The sequence below is a fragment of the Gigantopelta aegis genome, chromosome 3 (genome assembly GCF_016097555.1).
Source record: "Gigantopelta aegis isolate Gae_Host chromosome 3, Gae_host_genome, whole genome shotgun sequence".
Classification (NCBI taxonomy): Eukaryota; Metazoa; Mollusca; class Gastropoda; order Neomphalida; family Peltospiridae; genus Gigantopelta; species Gigantopelta aegis.
The window spans coordinates 67222984-67240564 of record NC_054701.1 but is presented as its reverse complement, the minus strand read 5'-3'; the positions used below and the strand labels follow the sequence as shown (position 1 = coordinate 67240564).

General features: G+C 35.2%; 2 protein-coding genes across 2 annotated transcripts in view; one reads left to right on the top strand and one right to left on the bottom strand.

Moving 5' to 3' along the window:
* Nucleotides 1-591: 591 nt before the first annotated feature.
* On the top strand, nucleotides 592-12396 carry LOC121368710. The gene is made up of 5 exons (XM_041493455.1): nucleotides 592-671; nucleotides 1068-1235; nucleotides 6709-6822; nucleotides 9400-9535; nucleotides 10679-12396. Exons 1-5 carry the CDS (start codon nucleotides 609-611, stop codon nucleotides 10864-10866), a joined length of 669 nt encoding a protein of 222 aa, XP_041349389.1. The 5' UTR covers nucleotides 592-608; the 3' UTR covers nucleotides 10867-12396.
* LOC121368708 (RING finger protein 10-like) overlaps nucleotides 11810-17581 on the bottom strand; it is a 26915-nt gene continuing 21143 nt past the window's right edge. The window contains exons 13-17 of the mRNA XM_041493454.1: nucleotides 17310-17411; nucleotides 16882-17004; nucleotides 16077-16153; nucleotides 15598-15790; nucleotides 11810-14950 (exon numbers count right to left, since the gene is read on the bottom strand). Coding sequence (XP_041349388.1) covers nucleotides 14865-14950; nucleotides 15598-15790; nucleotides 16077-16153; nucleotides 16882-17004; nucleotides 17310-17411 — 581 coding nt within the window. The 3' untranslated portion in view covers nucleotides 11810-14864. The remainder of the gene's footprint in view (nucleotides 14951-15597; nucleotides 15791-16076; nucleotides 16154-16881; nucleotides 17005-17309; nucleotides 17412-17581) is intronic.

Genomic DNA, 17581 nt, shown 5'->3' with positions numbered 1-17581 from the left:
TATTTGGGGGGGGGGGGGGGGGGGGGTCTCATAAAAAAAAAATTCGCCAGAGACTTTCGCCACATTAATCATTTTGTCGCCACTTTCATATGTTTTTCGCATTTGGCGATTATGGGGACCGACTCCTACACGGTATGTGGAAGGAGCGAGAAGCATGCATATGGTTCAGAATCCTTCATACGTCAATGACAATAGTCATAAAGGTGACGCTAGAGAAGAGAGGGTAGTGTTATTTTCTGATGTCGCACACGATATACAGTAAATACACCCGGCGGGTGTTTTGAACAACTGACCTTCTTTTGACGTTTACCCAGCCAATAGAAAGGTAATCGTTTCTCGATTGGTCAAAATATATATTTATTTTATTTCCCGAGAATACAGATTACAATCGAATCATCCCACTTAAATATTTTACAGGTTAAAGACTCTGGGTCAATTTTTTTTCTTTCTTTTTAAATAGTTATTATTTTTGTTGTGCCCAGGATGTTTTTAATGACGTATTTCCTACCGAGTTGTATAAATAAAGACGCTTCCAAGATTAATCTTTAGGAAAGAAAACCTTTGAAAAAAACAAACATCTTATACACCGGTTCCAGCGCAGAAGAAATATGTTGAAGTTGTTGTTGGTTAGCGCTTTTGTTGGAGTTTGTTTTTGTAAACCAAATGGCGAGGTATGGTGTTTTATATTTATTTTTTAAATCAATACTTGACTGTCTTACACTCCTGAATTACTGTTTAAACATTATATTAGATATTCCCGAAATGTGGTCATATTCTATAGCACAATCATATATATACAAAATAAAAATATGAGTGGGGAAAAAAAGAGAAATTCATAAATTTATTTAACATGTATCCATACATACATACATACATATATATATATATATATATATATATATATATATATATATATATATAGAGAGAGAGAGAGAGAGAGAGAGAGAGAGAGAGAGAGAGAGAGAGAGAGAGAGAGAGAGAGAGAGAGTGTGTGTATGTGTGTGTGTGTGTGTGTGTGTGTAACATTCTGTTTTATTCTCATTTATTACCTCTTCTAAATACTACAGACCATCGCCAGGTGGACTCGAGAACTGCGGACGGACGATGGGAATGTCCTGAAGATCGAAGAACACGCCGAGTTGGTTGGTGACCGACAGATTCTCATGAACTCGGACGACAGACAGCTAGAGGACGCCCAGATTTACAAGTCACACAGCTTCCACGACTTCGAAACGGTCAGTTCATATACCTTTTTTTTTAAAGTTATTTTCTTCCAGTGATCCAGTTCTCTTCACAGAAACTAGTCGAGTTCTATATAAAAGTCTGAGATGCCAGCAACTGGATGGGTGGCGGTTATTAAGTTCTCCTTTCATATTATTTATCTACGTATATCATATGATAACTAGCAATTATCCAACTCTCAGACAATAACAAAGACACACACATATCATGGGGCTCTGATTTCTTTTCTTTTTTTTAAACGATTTTTTTTATTGTTCCCAGACCATTAGACAGTGCCAGGGTTGGGTAGCCCTGATACACCGCCTTACAATTTATCTTTAAATTAATATTCATACATGTGTAAACATACATACATATATACAAACATACACATATACATACGCATACACGCACGCACGTACGCACTCACATTACATTCTATTCTGATATATGCAGATACAAATCAAAATAAAATAGTACTTCCTTTTATACACGCCTTATGGTCCAGGACTTTAAAAAAAGAAAAAGAAAAAAGGGTAACAACGAGAGAAGAAGAAGAAAAACAAGGAAAACAAGAAGAACAAGAAGAAGAAGATAAAGAAGAAGAAGAAGAGAAAGAAAAACCTAAAGTTGATGATGAGTAACGAAGCAGAATTAAACTGATGATAATAACAGGAACAACAGTCGGGCCTGTGTTGGAATGTTATATGAACATGCTATCACAAAAAGTTTTTCCTTTGAGTAGATCGTTATCTAAGTGTAATGGGTTTTGTTTCTCTTTCTTTCACTATATAAAAAGGTTGAGCCATTGTGCCCATTCTTTATTAAACTTTTCATAGTTGCAGTTATTGAAATAAATATATTTCTCAATTTCAAATTTGTTTTGCAAAACGTTTTGAACGGACGCGATAGTTGTTTTTTTCTTCTTGCATTTTCGTACAGTATATATAATATTTAATTTTAATAATTAGCCAGTTAATTATATTAACGTTCTTTTTGTTAATAATACCAAACATAACAATATTTTTGTCAAGGTGGACAACAATTCCTGTTTTGGACAAAACCCAGTCTTCTACAGCTTTCCATAAAGTATTAACCTGAGTGCATTCATAGAATAGATGTTGTAGAGTTTCTGGGAAGTTATTACAGAATATACACATATTAGAATCTACATAATGAATCATATATATAAAAAAGTGTTTGTTGCTAAAATCCGATGTAGGATACGATACTGAAACCATAATAAAGTTGTATCGTTAATGCTTTGGAAAGGTAATTCATAGTATTGTTTCCAATCACTTGAGTCAAAATTAAATCCTTGATTTCTATATTTTATCTGCGCTTTTGGGATTATGCGTTTATGGTTGAGTTTGCAATACATGTCCGTACATCCCTGTTTACTTTTCAAAACAAGTCTTAACCTAAAAGGGAAAATTGGATTATTCACTTTTTTGAAACGATCATCCTAAAATCAGTAAATGTTGATATGAATGATTTCACAGCATTTATTAGTGAAGCATAGCTAATGAAATTTGAATTAACATGATATTTTTCTTTTAAAATTCTCCATAATCATCTACTAAATCGTTCATGAAGATTATACCTTTTTGGGCAAAATGTTTATATAAAAATGGTTTATGATTTATAACTATTTCACTATTATGCCAAATGTTAACTGATAAAATATCATCTACAGATTGTGGCTTATGTTTTTGTTCAGTAGTTATCCAACTCAGTAATGTATCATTCCAAAACATGTTTGACATCTCATTGCATTTTTTAGAAATAAAAGGATCACCATATATTATTAAATCGTTCTTTGAGATACCTGTAACGGATTTGAAAAGGGTAACCCACTTTGAATTGTTTAAAAACAGTATCCGTAACCATGAAAATTTTAACGAGGTTTTAAAATGATATATGTTTAACATTTTAATACCCCCTGCTTTATAACCTTGTGCTATTAAATCACGTTTGAGCTTTTCTGGTTTATTCTGCCAAATAAATTTATGAAATAGCGTCGTTATATATATATTTTTTTTAAACCTTTCCCTGGGTCTGGCAATGATATTAGCAAATATATTAGCTTGGGTATTATTACGATTTTAAGGACAGTTATTCTCCCCAAAACCGTTAATTTTCTAATGGACCATAATTTCATTAATTTTTTAATTTCCAGTACTTTAATATTATAATTTAGATGCATGATATGTTCCAAGGTAACTGAGAAATTAATACCAAGTATACAAAAATCTGTTGCCCCCCATTCCAACTTCCATCGTGCATGTTAAAAAAACTCGTTAGAGAACTTTTTACTTCCAATCCTTATGGCTTTTGATTTAAAATCATTTATTTTTAAACCAGAAATACGTGCGTAATAATCTAAAACTTTACATGTACCGTACAAGGACTCGGGAGATCCGTCAAGAATGAAGCTTGTGTCATCGGCGTATTGCGATATAAGGTATTCTTGGCCGTCTATATCAATACCTTTAATGGCTTCGTTATTTCTAACAATAATAGCTAAAATTTCAGCACAAATAATAAAAATATATGGCGACAACGGGTCCCCTTGTCTACACCCCCTTTCTAGCATGAACGGTTCAGACAGAAAACCATTTTGCAATATTCTTGATAAAGAGTTGTTATACAATGTTTTGATCCAATTTTTAATCGAAGATTTAAAATTAAAAATATCAAGTGCTTTATTTATTAATGACCACGATACCGAGTCAAAGGGCCTTCTCGAAATCGACAAATAGCAATAAACCTGGAATGTTCTGTGTATCAGTGTACTGCATAATGTCGTATATGAGTCTAATGTTTTCTCCAATATATCGTCCTTTAATAAAGCCGGTTTGATCATTATTTATTATTTTATCTAATACCTGTTGTATTCTGTTTGCGATACAGCCGGATGCCATTTTATAAGTACAGTTCAATAAAGGTTTTAAGAAATTCTTTAGGTTTATTTGCTTTGGGAATACATGTAATTATACCAAATTTTTGTACACTAGACATTTCCTTAATGGAGTAACTATTGTTAATAGACCTGACTATAAAGTGACCGAGATCAGTCCAGAAGAATTTAAAGAAGTCTGCAGTAAATCCATCAGATCCAGGACTTTTATCGTTTTTCATAGTTTTGAGAAATGCTAGTACTTCTGAGTATTTTAATTCACCTTCTAATTGTTCAGATTCTTCATCAGTTAATTTATTAAAGTTTAATTCACCCATTTTTTTCTATTATATCCTTGTCATCTTGTCCTTCTGGTGCGGAGTAAAGTTTTTGATAGAAAGCTCTAGTTTCTTTAAGAATTTCTTCTTGACCTCGGATTTCTTATCCATTTTCTAAACGTATTCTTGAAACAAGTTTGCTAAAATAGTTCCTTGATTCTAAGTTACAAAAATATTTTGTTGGTTTTTCTCCTTCTTCTATCCATTTTGCACGTGACCGAATATAATGACCTTTAAGCTTTTCTCTTCGCAGTTCCATTAATTCATAAGGGTTTTTTTCAATTTCTTTTGAAACAATATTTTGTTCTTCCTCCAAACGTTTAATATCATCGGACAACTTAGTTTCTAATTCATTATTTTGTTTCTTTTTAAAAGACGCATAAGATATTGTTTTCCTCTTATTTCCATGAGCAGCGTTTCTAAGAAAAGTTGGTCGTTTACAGAAAAATGGATTTCGTCATCCGAAATCAATTCTAGTTTTTCATAATTATATACTGGTACTGCATATTGGTATTTAATTTTTATGATTGTATCCTTTACTAGATTAACATAATCTTTACATAATAGCAACGAATTATTGAATTTCCACAGACCTCTACCTGTTTTAAATTGGTTTAGCTACATAAATAAAACTACTCCTGAGTTGTCTGAGCGATAGCTATTTTCAACTATTATTTTCTCTGCAGTTGGCATTAAATTATTTGTTATAAGGAAAAATCTAATCTGGCTTGTTTTGGCGGTGTCTTTTTTCTCCAAGTATATTGTCTAAAATTTGGATATAATTCTCTAAATGCATCCTTTACATCAAACATTTCCATATTTTCAACAACTACTTTTTGAGCCTTTGGGTGGTTAACATGTAAATAGTGTTTAGTGTCCATGTCAAAGTCTTGATTTAATACTAAATACTAAAGTCTCCGCATACTATGAATTTATCATTTCCAAATTGTACAATATACTCAAATATGTTTTGAAAGAAAATTATGTTGTCATCATTTGGTCCATATATATTTGCTAGTGTAATTCTTTCACCTTTAATTGTAACATCTATTAAAATAAAATTCCCCAAGTTCTCCATTTTAATTCTGTGTACACTGTATTTGAAATTAATATTAATCATAACGGCTACGCTTCTGGCATTTGTAGCATATGAACTAAAGAAACATTTATACCCCCATTGCGTCTGTATATACGGTTCTAAGGCTGTCGTAAAATGTGTATCCTGGAGACAATAAATGTTATAGTTCTTACAATTTAAATAGTTTAACACATCTTTTCTCTTTTCTGAATCCCCAAGTCCTTGACAGTTTAGTGTCAAAATCTTTAAACATGCCTTAGCGCCTTCTCTTTTAATGTATTAATTACTAATACCATAACGAGTACACGTATACTGAGCTTCATAAAATATATCTTGTTTAAAGATAGCCAGTTAAATCTTGAAATTCAAAAGGCCCGACGTCTGCCCCACCAAAAATAGTTAACCAACATTAGGACATGATTAAAAAGAAAGAAAGAAATGGTATATCTGGATTCGAAAGGAAAACGCTGTAAAGAGCTGAAACAAGAGAAAAGTATCAACCAGTAGCTAAGCATAGCCTGAAATATCACAAGGGTCAAGGGTCACGCGGTTCCCCTCCCCAGATTTATTAATGAGAAGGACACAGAGGAATATACCCCTTATGCTAACAAAAACTTACATTTATGCTCGTCGAGGTAATTATAGTTTACAATGTACATCCACACACACACAGCCACACTATCCGTCATTAGAGATATGCATGACCACATAATTTTGTAAATATACACACACGAGCGCACACATTCGGATACACACGCGCGCACACAAAAGGATCTTACTACAGTGAAGATTGCTTATGACTGATGTCATAAGCGTACGATCGAAACCGGGGAGTCAATAATTTTGCCCCGAATTTGAGGATTTGCTCTAGCACTAGGATAAATCTTCGCATTCGGGCAAAGGCGAACAAGACGTTCTGGCAAAATGAGCTGACCTTTTTATCATGTACATGTATTTCCATCATCATTGGAACCATATATAGCCGTTTTGTAATAATTTGTACAAATGTTAATCAACACTGTTACCATGATTTTGGCATTTTCATTTAATTCGGACAAACAATCAGTCTGTCTTCCCACAAAAAATAGGATCAAGTACGCCTAGCTATGATTGCTGTAATTGTGATTCGCTCTTTGTTAGTAATAGGTGATCATATGCCATGTCTATCGCAGGGTGTCCTCGCCATCAAGTACGTGCCTTACGGAGAAAAGGAAGGACGAGGATGTTTCCTTGGTCAAGTAGCTAAGGATTTCAAGACAACCGCTAAGGAGCTAAAAAGCAGAAAAGTAAGTGGCGTATATTTAAATGATGTAGCAGATCTCATACAAAAGATAATTTTATGTTTTTAATAATTATATTTATTTTGATAGACGAACGCTTTAGGCTATTACAGAAAACAAATTCTGGCGCCCATTTGTCCCTGTGCAATACCACACATATAGGGGTACATGCAATGGCCATAACTGATTGTACCGGGGAAGGAGAAAGGGAAGGTACCGGCCTCGGTGGTATCGTGGTTAAGCCATCGGACATAAGTACAGGGTTTGCAGCCCGGTACCGGCTCTCACCCAGAGCGAGTTTTAACGACTCAATGGGTACGTGTAAGACCACTACACCATCTTCTCTGTCACTAGCCACTAATAACTAACTCACTGTCCTGAACATACAGCCGAGATAGCTGAGGTGTGTGCTCAGGACAGCTTGCTTGAACCTTAATTGGATATAAGCACGAAAATAAGTTGAAGTGAAATGAAATGGAAGGCGAGAGAGAGGCAGATCGAAGTTCTCTATAACCTGTGTTTATAGCTGGTACCTGGCAGGCAGACGTGTGCACCGTATGGACTAAGGTCGATCATTTGTATGCTGAACCCCTTTCTTCAGTTATTCATTTGAAAATAGCTTTGGGCAAGTCGGAAGGTGCGGGATAATTTTCCCAGTTATTTTACTGTCGATGTGTAAAAAAAAAACACGTTTCTATTGGTTTAGGACCAAGTGTGTATGGCGACACACACGTGTATATATATATGTGTGTGTGATTGTACAACAGCAAACGTAAAAGTTTAAAAGGTTGTCGTTACTATAATGAATCATCACATTTGTTTTGGCTTGTATTTATTTCACACACACACACACACACACACACACACACACACACACAGAGAGAGAGAGGGGGGGGGGGGGGGTCGAGGGAGACGACTGGCGCCTATAGTTTTCTTTTTATATATTATACTACTCAAAAGAATTTAAGGGTCAAAAATTTATAACCAAATAAGTTTCAGAGTGTATTAGATTGATGATGTAAACTACACCAAATTTTTTATTTATTGTTCCATATTTACAAAAAAACACAAATAAATGTCACTGTATACAAGAAAGTCACATGACATGCTGTCAAAGTTGAAGGTTGTCAAACATGGATTTTACACATTAGAACATTCGTTTAATAGTGTGTGAATCCACCCCTGGCGCGAATACACTCGACACATCGTTGCCTCATGCTGTCTGAAGAACTCTTGGGGAATGGCCTGCCACTCTGCCATAAGAAGTTGACCCAGATCATGAAGGTTGGCCGGAGGGGCATGGTTATCCCGAACTCTCCTGCCTAATTCGTCCCAGGCGTTCTCTATTGGGGCCAAGTCAGACGAATATGCTGGCCAATCCATCCTGGCGATACCTTGTTGTCTGAGAAAGTCCGTTACCACCCTGGCGCGATGGGGTCTGGCATTGTCATCCTGCAGAACTGCCCCGCCGCCAATCTCATTCAGATAGCGGATTCCATTCAGATTGCCATCCACCACATAGAGGGGGGTCCTGTGGTGGATAGAGATGCCGCCCCACACCATGACGCTGCCACCACCGAAACGGTGACGTTGTCTAACGTTAACGTCAACGAAGCGCTCCCCAGGACGTCTGTAGACACGAACCCGACCGTCGTTGAACTGGAGACTAAACCTGGACTCGTCAGTGAACATCACTCGACCCCACTGAACACGTTGCCACCGCAGATGAAGCGTGCACCAGTGACGTCTGGCCGTGGTAGGAGTGACGTGGTAGGAGTGGTGGTCGAACAGCCTGGCGACGGCAGCGTAGATTATTGGCTCTCAGACGATTGCGTATGGTTTGATCAGACACTCGAGTTCCAGTCGCAGTCCGCAGATTGTCACGTAATCGGCGTGCAGTGGTTGTGCGTTGACGTAGAGCCATATTGGTGATGTAGCGGTCCTCTCTATTTGTAGTGCTTCGGGGTCTTCCCGAACGTGGACGATTTCGAACAGAATTCGTTGCTTGGTACCGTTGCCACAGTCGGCCAACGACACTCTGACTGACACCAAGTCTCAGAGCAACATTTCTTTACGTATTGCCATCCTGAAGCCAAGCAATAGCCCTTCCTCGATCTTCGATAGTCAGTTGAAGTCGTACCATTGTCGAATTTGGAGTGTGCACCGTACACGAACGCAAGCTCCAATTATACGGAAATTCAGCATTGGGAACATGGAATACACGTGCAAAGCGTGCAAATGAAGCGCTTTGTGAAAAAGCAAGTTATGGGCACTTAGCAGACCTTTCGCTTTCGCCCTAATTTACGTGCAAATGTAAGCATGTTTTCGCCATTAGAACTAGTCGACAGTGTCAATGACAGTTGATTTTAATTCATTTATGGGTTGCTTAGACCCACTTTCGTCAAAATGGAACAATACCATGCGTGACATTATGGTCTAGCTAATATAATTGACATTCAGAAAATAATGTCGAAAATATCGTCTGACCCTTAAATTCTTTTGAGTAGTATATATATATCAATACAAGACCACGACACTATTTAAAATTCAGAAGATTTTATAACGTATTACTCGATATTGCAGGGCAAGACCATTCGCTCGTGTAGCAATGGAATACACTACCAGACCTCAAAACAGGTGGACAGCTCCGGCAGTAAATACGTTGACGATTTCTGTAGAAACGTCCCTATGTATGCCATGGAACGTTCCAGTTTTGAAGGTAAGGGCTTTGCAGGAATTGTTTGTAAATTATAGTCATCATTTGCAAATATACTCACTTAGTGACTCGTTTGCAACCCTCGATAGCTCTTTGGTAGTAATGCTAATATGACTAATTTTATTTATTTTTCCAAATTCGGGCATTTTCGTTCATGTCCGTTTAATTCGGGCAAGTCAGCCTGCCCATATTCCGAAGGTTCAGGCACGAGTGCAAGAGGGGGGAGGGTAAGTTTGAGGTGGGTAGAATTTGAAATAAGATTTATTAAGACCTGCCCACCTACAAAAATGGGAGCCCGTACGCCTATACATGTTGCATAGTAATTATATTAGCGGAGGTGTTTGGTGGTTGATCCTACCACTCAGTAGACCTGTCTACAATGGATTATAGTCTGCTCCCAACGTTTTATTTATTGAGATGCTCAAGTACCTCACCAAAAGGTTAGTCCTGCTAAGGTTTCAATTTACTTTCGTGCTTATATCCAATTAAGGTGGCAGATTTTTCGTGTAACTGAGCTATGTGAGTAAGCGTACAAAACTTAGGGGTGGTGGCGGTCAACCCCCCTCCCCCGGTGTTAAAGAAAAATCTTCGCATTCAGACACGAGAAACACTTTTCTCCATGTATTTAAATGAGTCTACTCAGTTGTAATCCATTTTAAAATGCACTTGTCATTTGGAACCCTGTTTAGCTGGTAGGGGTAGTGTAAATAATGTAAATAAACGTTCTTATCCAGATCCAGGCATTTTCGTTTTAATTAGGGTAAACATCAGCAGACCTTTCACTTGAAAAAATGGGAGCTCGTACGCCTATGACCGTGTGCTTGTACTCTTAAAATAGTTTAGGTTACCGAGTATATTATATTATATTAAGATTTTTTGTTTTATTTTGGTGGGTTTTTTTGTGTTCTTTAATAGATTTTCTGGGGCGTCCCCCCCCCCCCCCATTTCTTTGTTTATTGTTTTTTGTTTTTTTAATTGACGCAACTCTAGTAGCTCAAAGTATTTTGAACGACACAAAAAAAGTTATATAGTAGGACTATCCCGATAAGCAGATTCACCAGCTTCAGTGTGATAAATGCACAATACATGAATCGATTTTAATCCACATTTACAAACACAGTAAACCTCACTTCTTTTTTCTTGCAGAAATTAGGGAAATATTTCCTCAAGAAGAACTCAAACCATGGAGAATTCGAACTCTGTGCATATGGATTGATATCAACATTTGGTTTCCATGGAACATGCCAATAGACGATTTGTTTGCTCCAATATACAAGATTGAAGGTGGACGTTTGAATGAAAAGCAGTATACTTGTAATGCAGAACTACAGTAAATGTGATCAATAAGAACTTCATAAATATACAGTTACTTGTTTTTGTTTGTTTTTTCTTTTATTTTAAAATGATTTTTTAAAGCAGCGATGAGTTTGTAGTCATTTAAAAATATTTTTACTTTTCTTTTTGCTTAGAATATGAATATATCTAAAACCAATGCATTTATGGAAATTATAACATTTTGTAGACTTCTATAGATATTTGTCTAAAATAAGATCTTATGTATATCTCGTTTAGATCATCAGTGTGGTCCAAATGACAAACAATTTATTTCTATTTACAACAGAGTTGCTTATTCCATGCAAATTTAGCAGTGATATTTATTTTTAAAATCTACACATTAATTAAAACCATCAGCATCAATTATAAGAATTTACCATGTTGAATGATTCACTCTTTAGAGGATAATCATAAAGAACAAACCATTTTTAAGTACGACCATTATTAATTGAAAATAGGATGGGGAGGATGTAGTTCAGGGGCCTAATTCACTAAACTCTTGCAACTATGCTAGCTCGCAGTGCAATGCTAAAAGACTTGCAAAGAGGATGCTTTGTTATCTAGCAGAGCCTAAGAGAGCTTTGTGAATTGTTCTGAGGTCTCATTATATAAATCTATAAAATTACCCAGGTGTTGTTAAACATTTTATTTTAGTTCTCAACTGCAATAGTATAAAGTATACAAAAGAAATTGAGAACTTGACAAACCTAAACTGACTATAAAAACAATCACTTTGTCTTAATCACCCAATGGTAATTTTAATCTTTATATTTGCATTAAGCAAGATAAAATAAGATTCCATCACCAGGCGTGGGGGTTGTGGTGAAGAGCGGGGGGAAAAAAAGACTACAAATGAGATAGCATACAATTGTTATAAATCTTCAAAACATTTATCTGGGTGCCACAACACCTTGTAAAATTAAGTGATCACGAAAACAACACTAATACTTCTCTGTTTTAATCAGTCAAAACAAATCACCAAACTTTTGGAACTATCACATTTTGTAGTATATGATAAACATAATTTGTCATAAATTAAACAATCAAGCAATGCTGTTGTGCTGACGTTAACAATTCAATAGCTGTCCGTACTGTCATACCAGGAACAAAAAACAAAAATCATTCAGTAAACCATCAGACTACAAAAACCACGACAATGGCATCAAAACAAGCACGCACATTCCTTTTACAATTTTCTGCTAGTTTCTACTGCAGCATCTGGATTGTCCAAAATTTAAAACAAATAGTTTGTGCATAAATGTAACAAATGGAAAACAAAAGCAAAGTTGTAGTAGTATTAGTAGTAGTACAGGGTTCTTACACTTGAAAAAAACATAACATTTTAAGACATTCAAAAACAATTCCAGGACATGAAATGTTCAATCAATGAATGTTTTTACAACAAATTGTTGTTTGAATTTAGACAGCTTATGAGGACAACAAAAGTAAAGATGCCAACAAAATAAACCACTGAATTTTTGGCCTAAATTTCCAGAACAATAAAATTTAATGCTTTTTCCCCCAAGACATTTCAGGCTTGGATTTTAAAATTGCAAAATTCCAGGACATTCCAGGATTTCCAGGACGCATAAGAACCCTGTAGTAGTCTTGAATAGTTTACCCAGTAATTCCAGGATTTCCAGGACGCATAAGAACCCTGTAGTAGTCTTGAATAGTTTACCCAGTAATTCACTACCATTCCAGGGCCCCATCCCATGAAGCAATCTTAGCACTAAGATCACCATAATTGCAACAGTAGTTACAGGGAACATTTTGTTCAGTATCGTGTCGCGATTTGCTACGAAAGTTACACAGAATCACTACACAATTTTAAAACATTAAACAGTAGTTGCTAATCCATTTTCAATTCACTAGAAATATCGTTAATCAAGATGTTAAAAGCAAAATGTTCCCAGAGTTAGGCACATAAGGTGATCTTAGGGCTAAGATCTAAGACTGCTTTGTGGAACTGAGCCCAGGATCACAAAAATAATCAATGTTTAATGGGCAACTTTATCGGGGTGGGAAGGGGTATGGATACAAATAGTTCATTTATTATTGGCAAAAAGCTGAATGCATTTTTTTTTTTTGCACCCACCCAATCCCACAGCAAAAGATCATTACACAAATATAGCAGATTTATTTACAAACAGCCAAACAACAAGTTAACAGCAAATATCAACAGGACCACTAACACAGGTAGTGAATTAGTGGCTCATCTACGCAAACCTCAAAATAAACAACATTTTAAAACACAACTTTCATAAAAAGCAAACATAAATAATATAGAGGGGAAAAAGGACTCAGATGTACATTTTACAAATATAGAATATCAGCATTAAATGCTATCCACTTCAGTGGATTATGACTAATGTACAACCTAATATGCCATTACTTCAAAAATGGCAACATTCCACCAAACGGTTGTGTGCGTGAATTTAAATTTACTGCAATCACCAACATTGATGATAAATAAAAATTGATCACTTTCAGTTTATGGCATAATTTACTATTAATATTTCAAAAATAACAGAACCAAGACAAAATGTCACATGCTACTTTCTTAAGACGTTCCAGAAATTTTCTTGATAAAAATAATTGTGTGACAAAATATTCAACACACATTAGAATGATCAGAAACAGACATGGGACTCTTAATTTCTCTAAATTATCTTTCTTACTCACCCGTTGACGAGTACACCATGCATTATAGTGGTTTACATGTACGAGTGCTAACAATTTCAAGACATACGACCGACTGCTCCTAGGTGATGACCAGGTCACCAATGCCATACATACAATAAAAAAAACAGCACGGTGTAAATCGATTACACTGCGACGTATAATTAACCTGGTAATGTGTGTGTCACGCACAAGTCAGCTACAAGTGCAAAGGGTTGTAAATATCTTTTAATCGATAAAGATGTTAAAATTTGATTAAACCTTGGTTTTTGAGGATATGTAAGAAATAAAATAATATATTTGTGTCCGTTAGATACCACTCGTTGTTTAAAAATGTATTAAACTCGCTTTCGCTTGTTAAATACATTTTAAAACAACTCGTTGCATTCTTCTCTATTTAAAACTTATCAAAGCAGTTAATTTTATAACAAATATAAATTATTTCATGCAATTATTTAGCCCAAATAGACATAAAATTTGACATTTGCTTTTAAAATTCACAGCTGGTGAATTTGATGTCACAGCTAGCTCTGCATATTCTAAAACTCTTTTTTACTTAATATGCGATTTCAGTTATAGAAAAATGCTCCATTTGTCGTAAAGATCTAACAAAGTTAGCAAACTCAGGATAGTCTCTTTAAACGTGTCATGTATAAAATATCTTTAATAACCACAGCAGTAGTGTTAATTATCCCAAGTTTTATGTCAGAATACTTGACATCGTTTAGCACTAGTATTAGTCATATGAAGCAATGTTAACAGAACACTACACATGACCTGGTGAATTATAACAACAATCACTTTATTATATTAATTTTGGCAGAATATGGAAAAACCAGCAGTTTACAACAACATGCTTATGCTGACTAAATTACAACAAAGAAAATCGGTTGCTTCTTTTCCTAACAATGGCAGTTGATGAAAACACTGCGTTCACCAAAAGGAAGTCCTTATCTCCCCTTTTAACTGTACGTCATTATCAATTTAAAACCTAATGAAAGACTTCCATTTGCATCACCTGCATCCTTTATAGATGTAGAACTGGATTAAATATACACCAATATACTTGGAAATTAGTACTGGTATTAAAATATACATCTATATACTGAAAAATTGATTAACAGGATATACAGAATTACGGTAATTCACAAAATGCAGGCAGGCAAAAAACATCTGAATAACAGGGTTAGCTATAGATGAAATATAGCTCTACATATTAGCAATCCACAGGTAAATTAATCATCCGCGTTGGGTAAGACGTAGCTGGGTAAGAAATAGCAATGCTCCGTTAAGTCTCTGTTGATAACACAATGGCCTATTTCCCACGTGTCATTGCTGTAGTAAAGAGAAGCTGTTGTTTCTTCTTTTTCTTTTTGCTGCTCTGAGGTTTTGATTCCCCATCTTGAAAAAAAATTAATAAAAAAAAAAGTACAATAAATACATCATTTGTGAAATATTTTGAACGTTACATAGGTTACTACTATTGAAAAACTAAGCAAAGCATTTTTTAAAATGTCACTTTCCTATTTGAAGATCATTAAGGGCAGATAATCTTATGATCCACAGCACCTCTGGTGAGCTCTCAACCATCGAGTTACATCCCACCTCCTTTATGACATACTCACATATCCTTTTTTTTGGTTTTATTGTACATGCATGTTCCACACTCCCTTGAAAACAGATTATTTGTATATGAATTTTGAGAATGACAAATATTCATCAAAGGTTAAAGTTTGTTTTGTTTAACGACACCACTAAAGCACATTGATTAATTAATCATTAAATGTTTGGTAATTCTGACATACACACAGAGGTAACCAGCAACATTTTCCCCCATTAGCATCAAGAGATATTTTATATACTTTCCCAGACACGACAGAACATACTACTGCCTTTGATATACTTGTCATGGAACACTGATCAGGTGGGTGGAAAAAAAACGATCAGCGAATTGGTCCACAAGGGGTTTTAATCCTTGGACTCAGGCACCTGATGTGAGTGATCTATCACATGAGCTAGATCCCGTCCTACTATTAATAATAACAAACCTTTAGGCTTGTCCAGACTGACCAAGGCAGCAGACAATGCACTGCTGAATGAATCCTGGAACTGAGGGACTGGAATGCCATCTTCGTCGTCGCTTTCTACATCTCCAGACACCTTAGTTGGTTTCTCCACGGAAGCAGTGTTCTCAACTGGTTTTAACCAAGCACATGGCCGTGTCTTGCCAGCTTTTAACATCTACAAAAAACCCAGAAGAACCTTATTTATATAATTTATTATTGTTACAGTAGTAATTTATTAACACACAGTCCAAACAAAGTCTACAATAATATTTATTTTTTATTATTTGCTTTACAGACAAAAGACATGATTATTCAAGATTAATATACACAAACTTAAAAGGAACATGAAGTATGAACTGTCAAAAGGTGGTGGTGGTGTATCTGGGGTAGAATATACAAGTTAAATCAGCTGTTTTATTTAAGGTTATCATGTAAAGTAGTTGGTTTGACATAGTAAGTACCTGGGCAAATGACATTGAACTCTGTTGTCGATCATCACTGACAGAGCCAGAACTTTCGTCAACATTCTCATTCAAACCTACAAATTCACAAGAAAATTTATTTCAAGTACTCAATCAAAGAGTCGATGTAGAACCTGTTCCATAATAACAATTGTCAAATGATTATGTAATCACATTCAGTACACTGTCAAAACAAGATACTGTTTCAATAATAATAATAATTAAAAAGATAAACATGAGTTACAAAAATAATTCTGCAAAAGTCAAATTAAAAAAAAAGTAAATGCACAGAAACTAAAATAGTTAGAGAATACTCAACGAGCTGCGAGGCAATACCGTTTACCGTGAACAAGTGAATTGATGTTGTCCTTCCCAAGCCCTCGATGAGGGAATGACAACATCAATTCACAAGTGCAAGATAAGCGATATTGCAGAGTAGCAAGTTGGGTATTCTATTTATTACCCATTATCAATTATTTATCATTTCATTAAAGATTTTCGAAAGATACTGTGGTTGAAAATAAGCTTGCAAAATAAATTTGCAAGTTGAGAACAAAGAGGCAGCGTTAAGTCATAGCTGTGATATATGTATCGCTGACGAGTTAGTTGTTAACATGGCTTCCACAATGGAAACTATTCAACTGTCTATAGTGAAGCACTGTTTATAACGTCAAAACTTACCTAGGGAAATTTTAATTTTTTTTCTTTCCCCACTTCTCTCTGCCCGTATGGGTAATAAAATGTATGTTACATAATAATGACTTCTGATTATCCCCATTTCCATTTCAATTCATTTTTGTCTTACCTGAAAGATTACCAGATGTTGGGGATTCTGGGGCTGTGGTTGCTGGGGCGTACATGTCACTGGGTACAATCGTAGTCACAGGAAACTGTGATGTACTGTCAAGTGGGACAGACAAACCTGCAACTACACAGATCACAATGACAGTTTAGCATAAATTGAATACAGGTGGGAAACAGAGTCATTCCATCATCATTATCATTCATTACTAAAACAATTATAAAAATATCCATTTCTTAATTAGCCAATACAAATACTGATTTTTTTTTTTGCAGGTCTATAAAAATAAGCAAGAACTGCAACTGGCACTACAACAATATTGTTCATTTCATTATTTAAAAACATGTATTACAAATATACTATACAACTTCATAAAGATTAAAAGAACATAATGAATACACATGAAATTATTTGTCTGAACTAATTCTTACACAATCCAAATTTCTCTTTTTCTTCTGCATCTATCCTCTTGGATCTTATTTTTTCATCTCTAACTTTCTTTTGTCTCATTCGGTGACGTTTTTCTATTTCATCTGTAAAAAAACCCAAACACCACCAATTAGAAAAAATATATATATCTTTCAAAAAATTTAATCAATAGAAGTGTCAGTGTTGTGTATTATAACCACACATGCCGAAAAACATTTTAAGTTCTTGTAAAATTGTAAATCAAAACTTAAAATCTGGATGAACAATTTATTGT

Bases quoted from the DNA above. Each gene is read 5' to 3' on its own strand.
- LOC121368710 (XM_041493455.1), top strand. From the start codon at position 609: ATGTTGAAGTTGTTGTTGGTTAGCGCTTTTGTTGGAGTTTGTTTTTGT. The intron at 1,236-6,708 runs GTCAGTTCATAT...TGTCTATCGCAG, and splicing joins GCTTCCACGACTTCGAAACG to GGTGTCCTCGCCATCAAGTA. The intron at 9,536-10,678 runs GTAAGGGCTTTG...TTTTTCTTGCAG, and splicing joins GGAACGTTCCAGTTTTGAAG to AAATTAGGGAAATATTTCCT.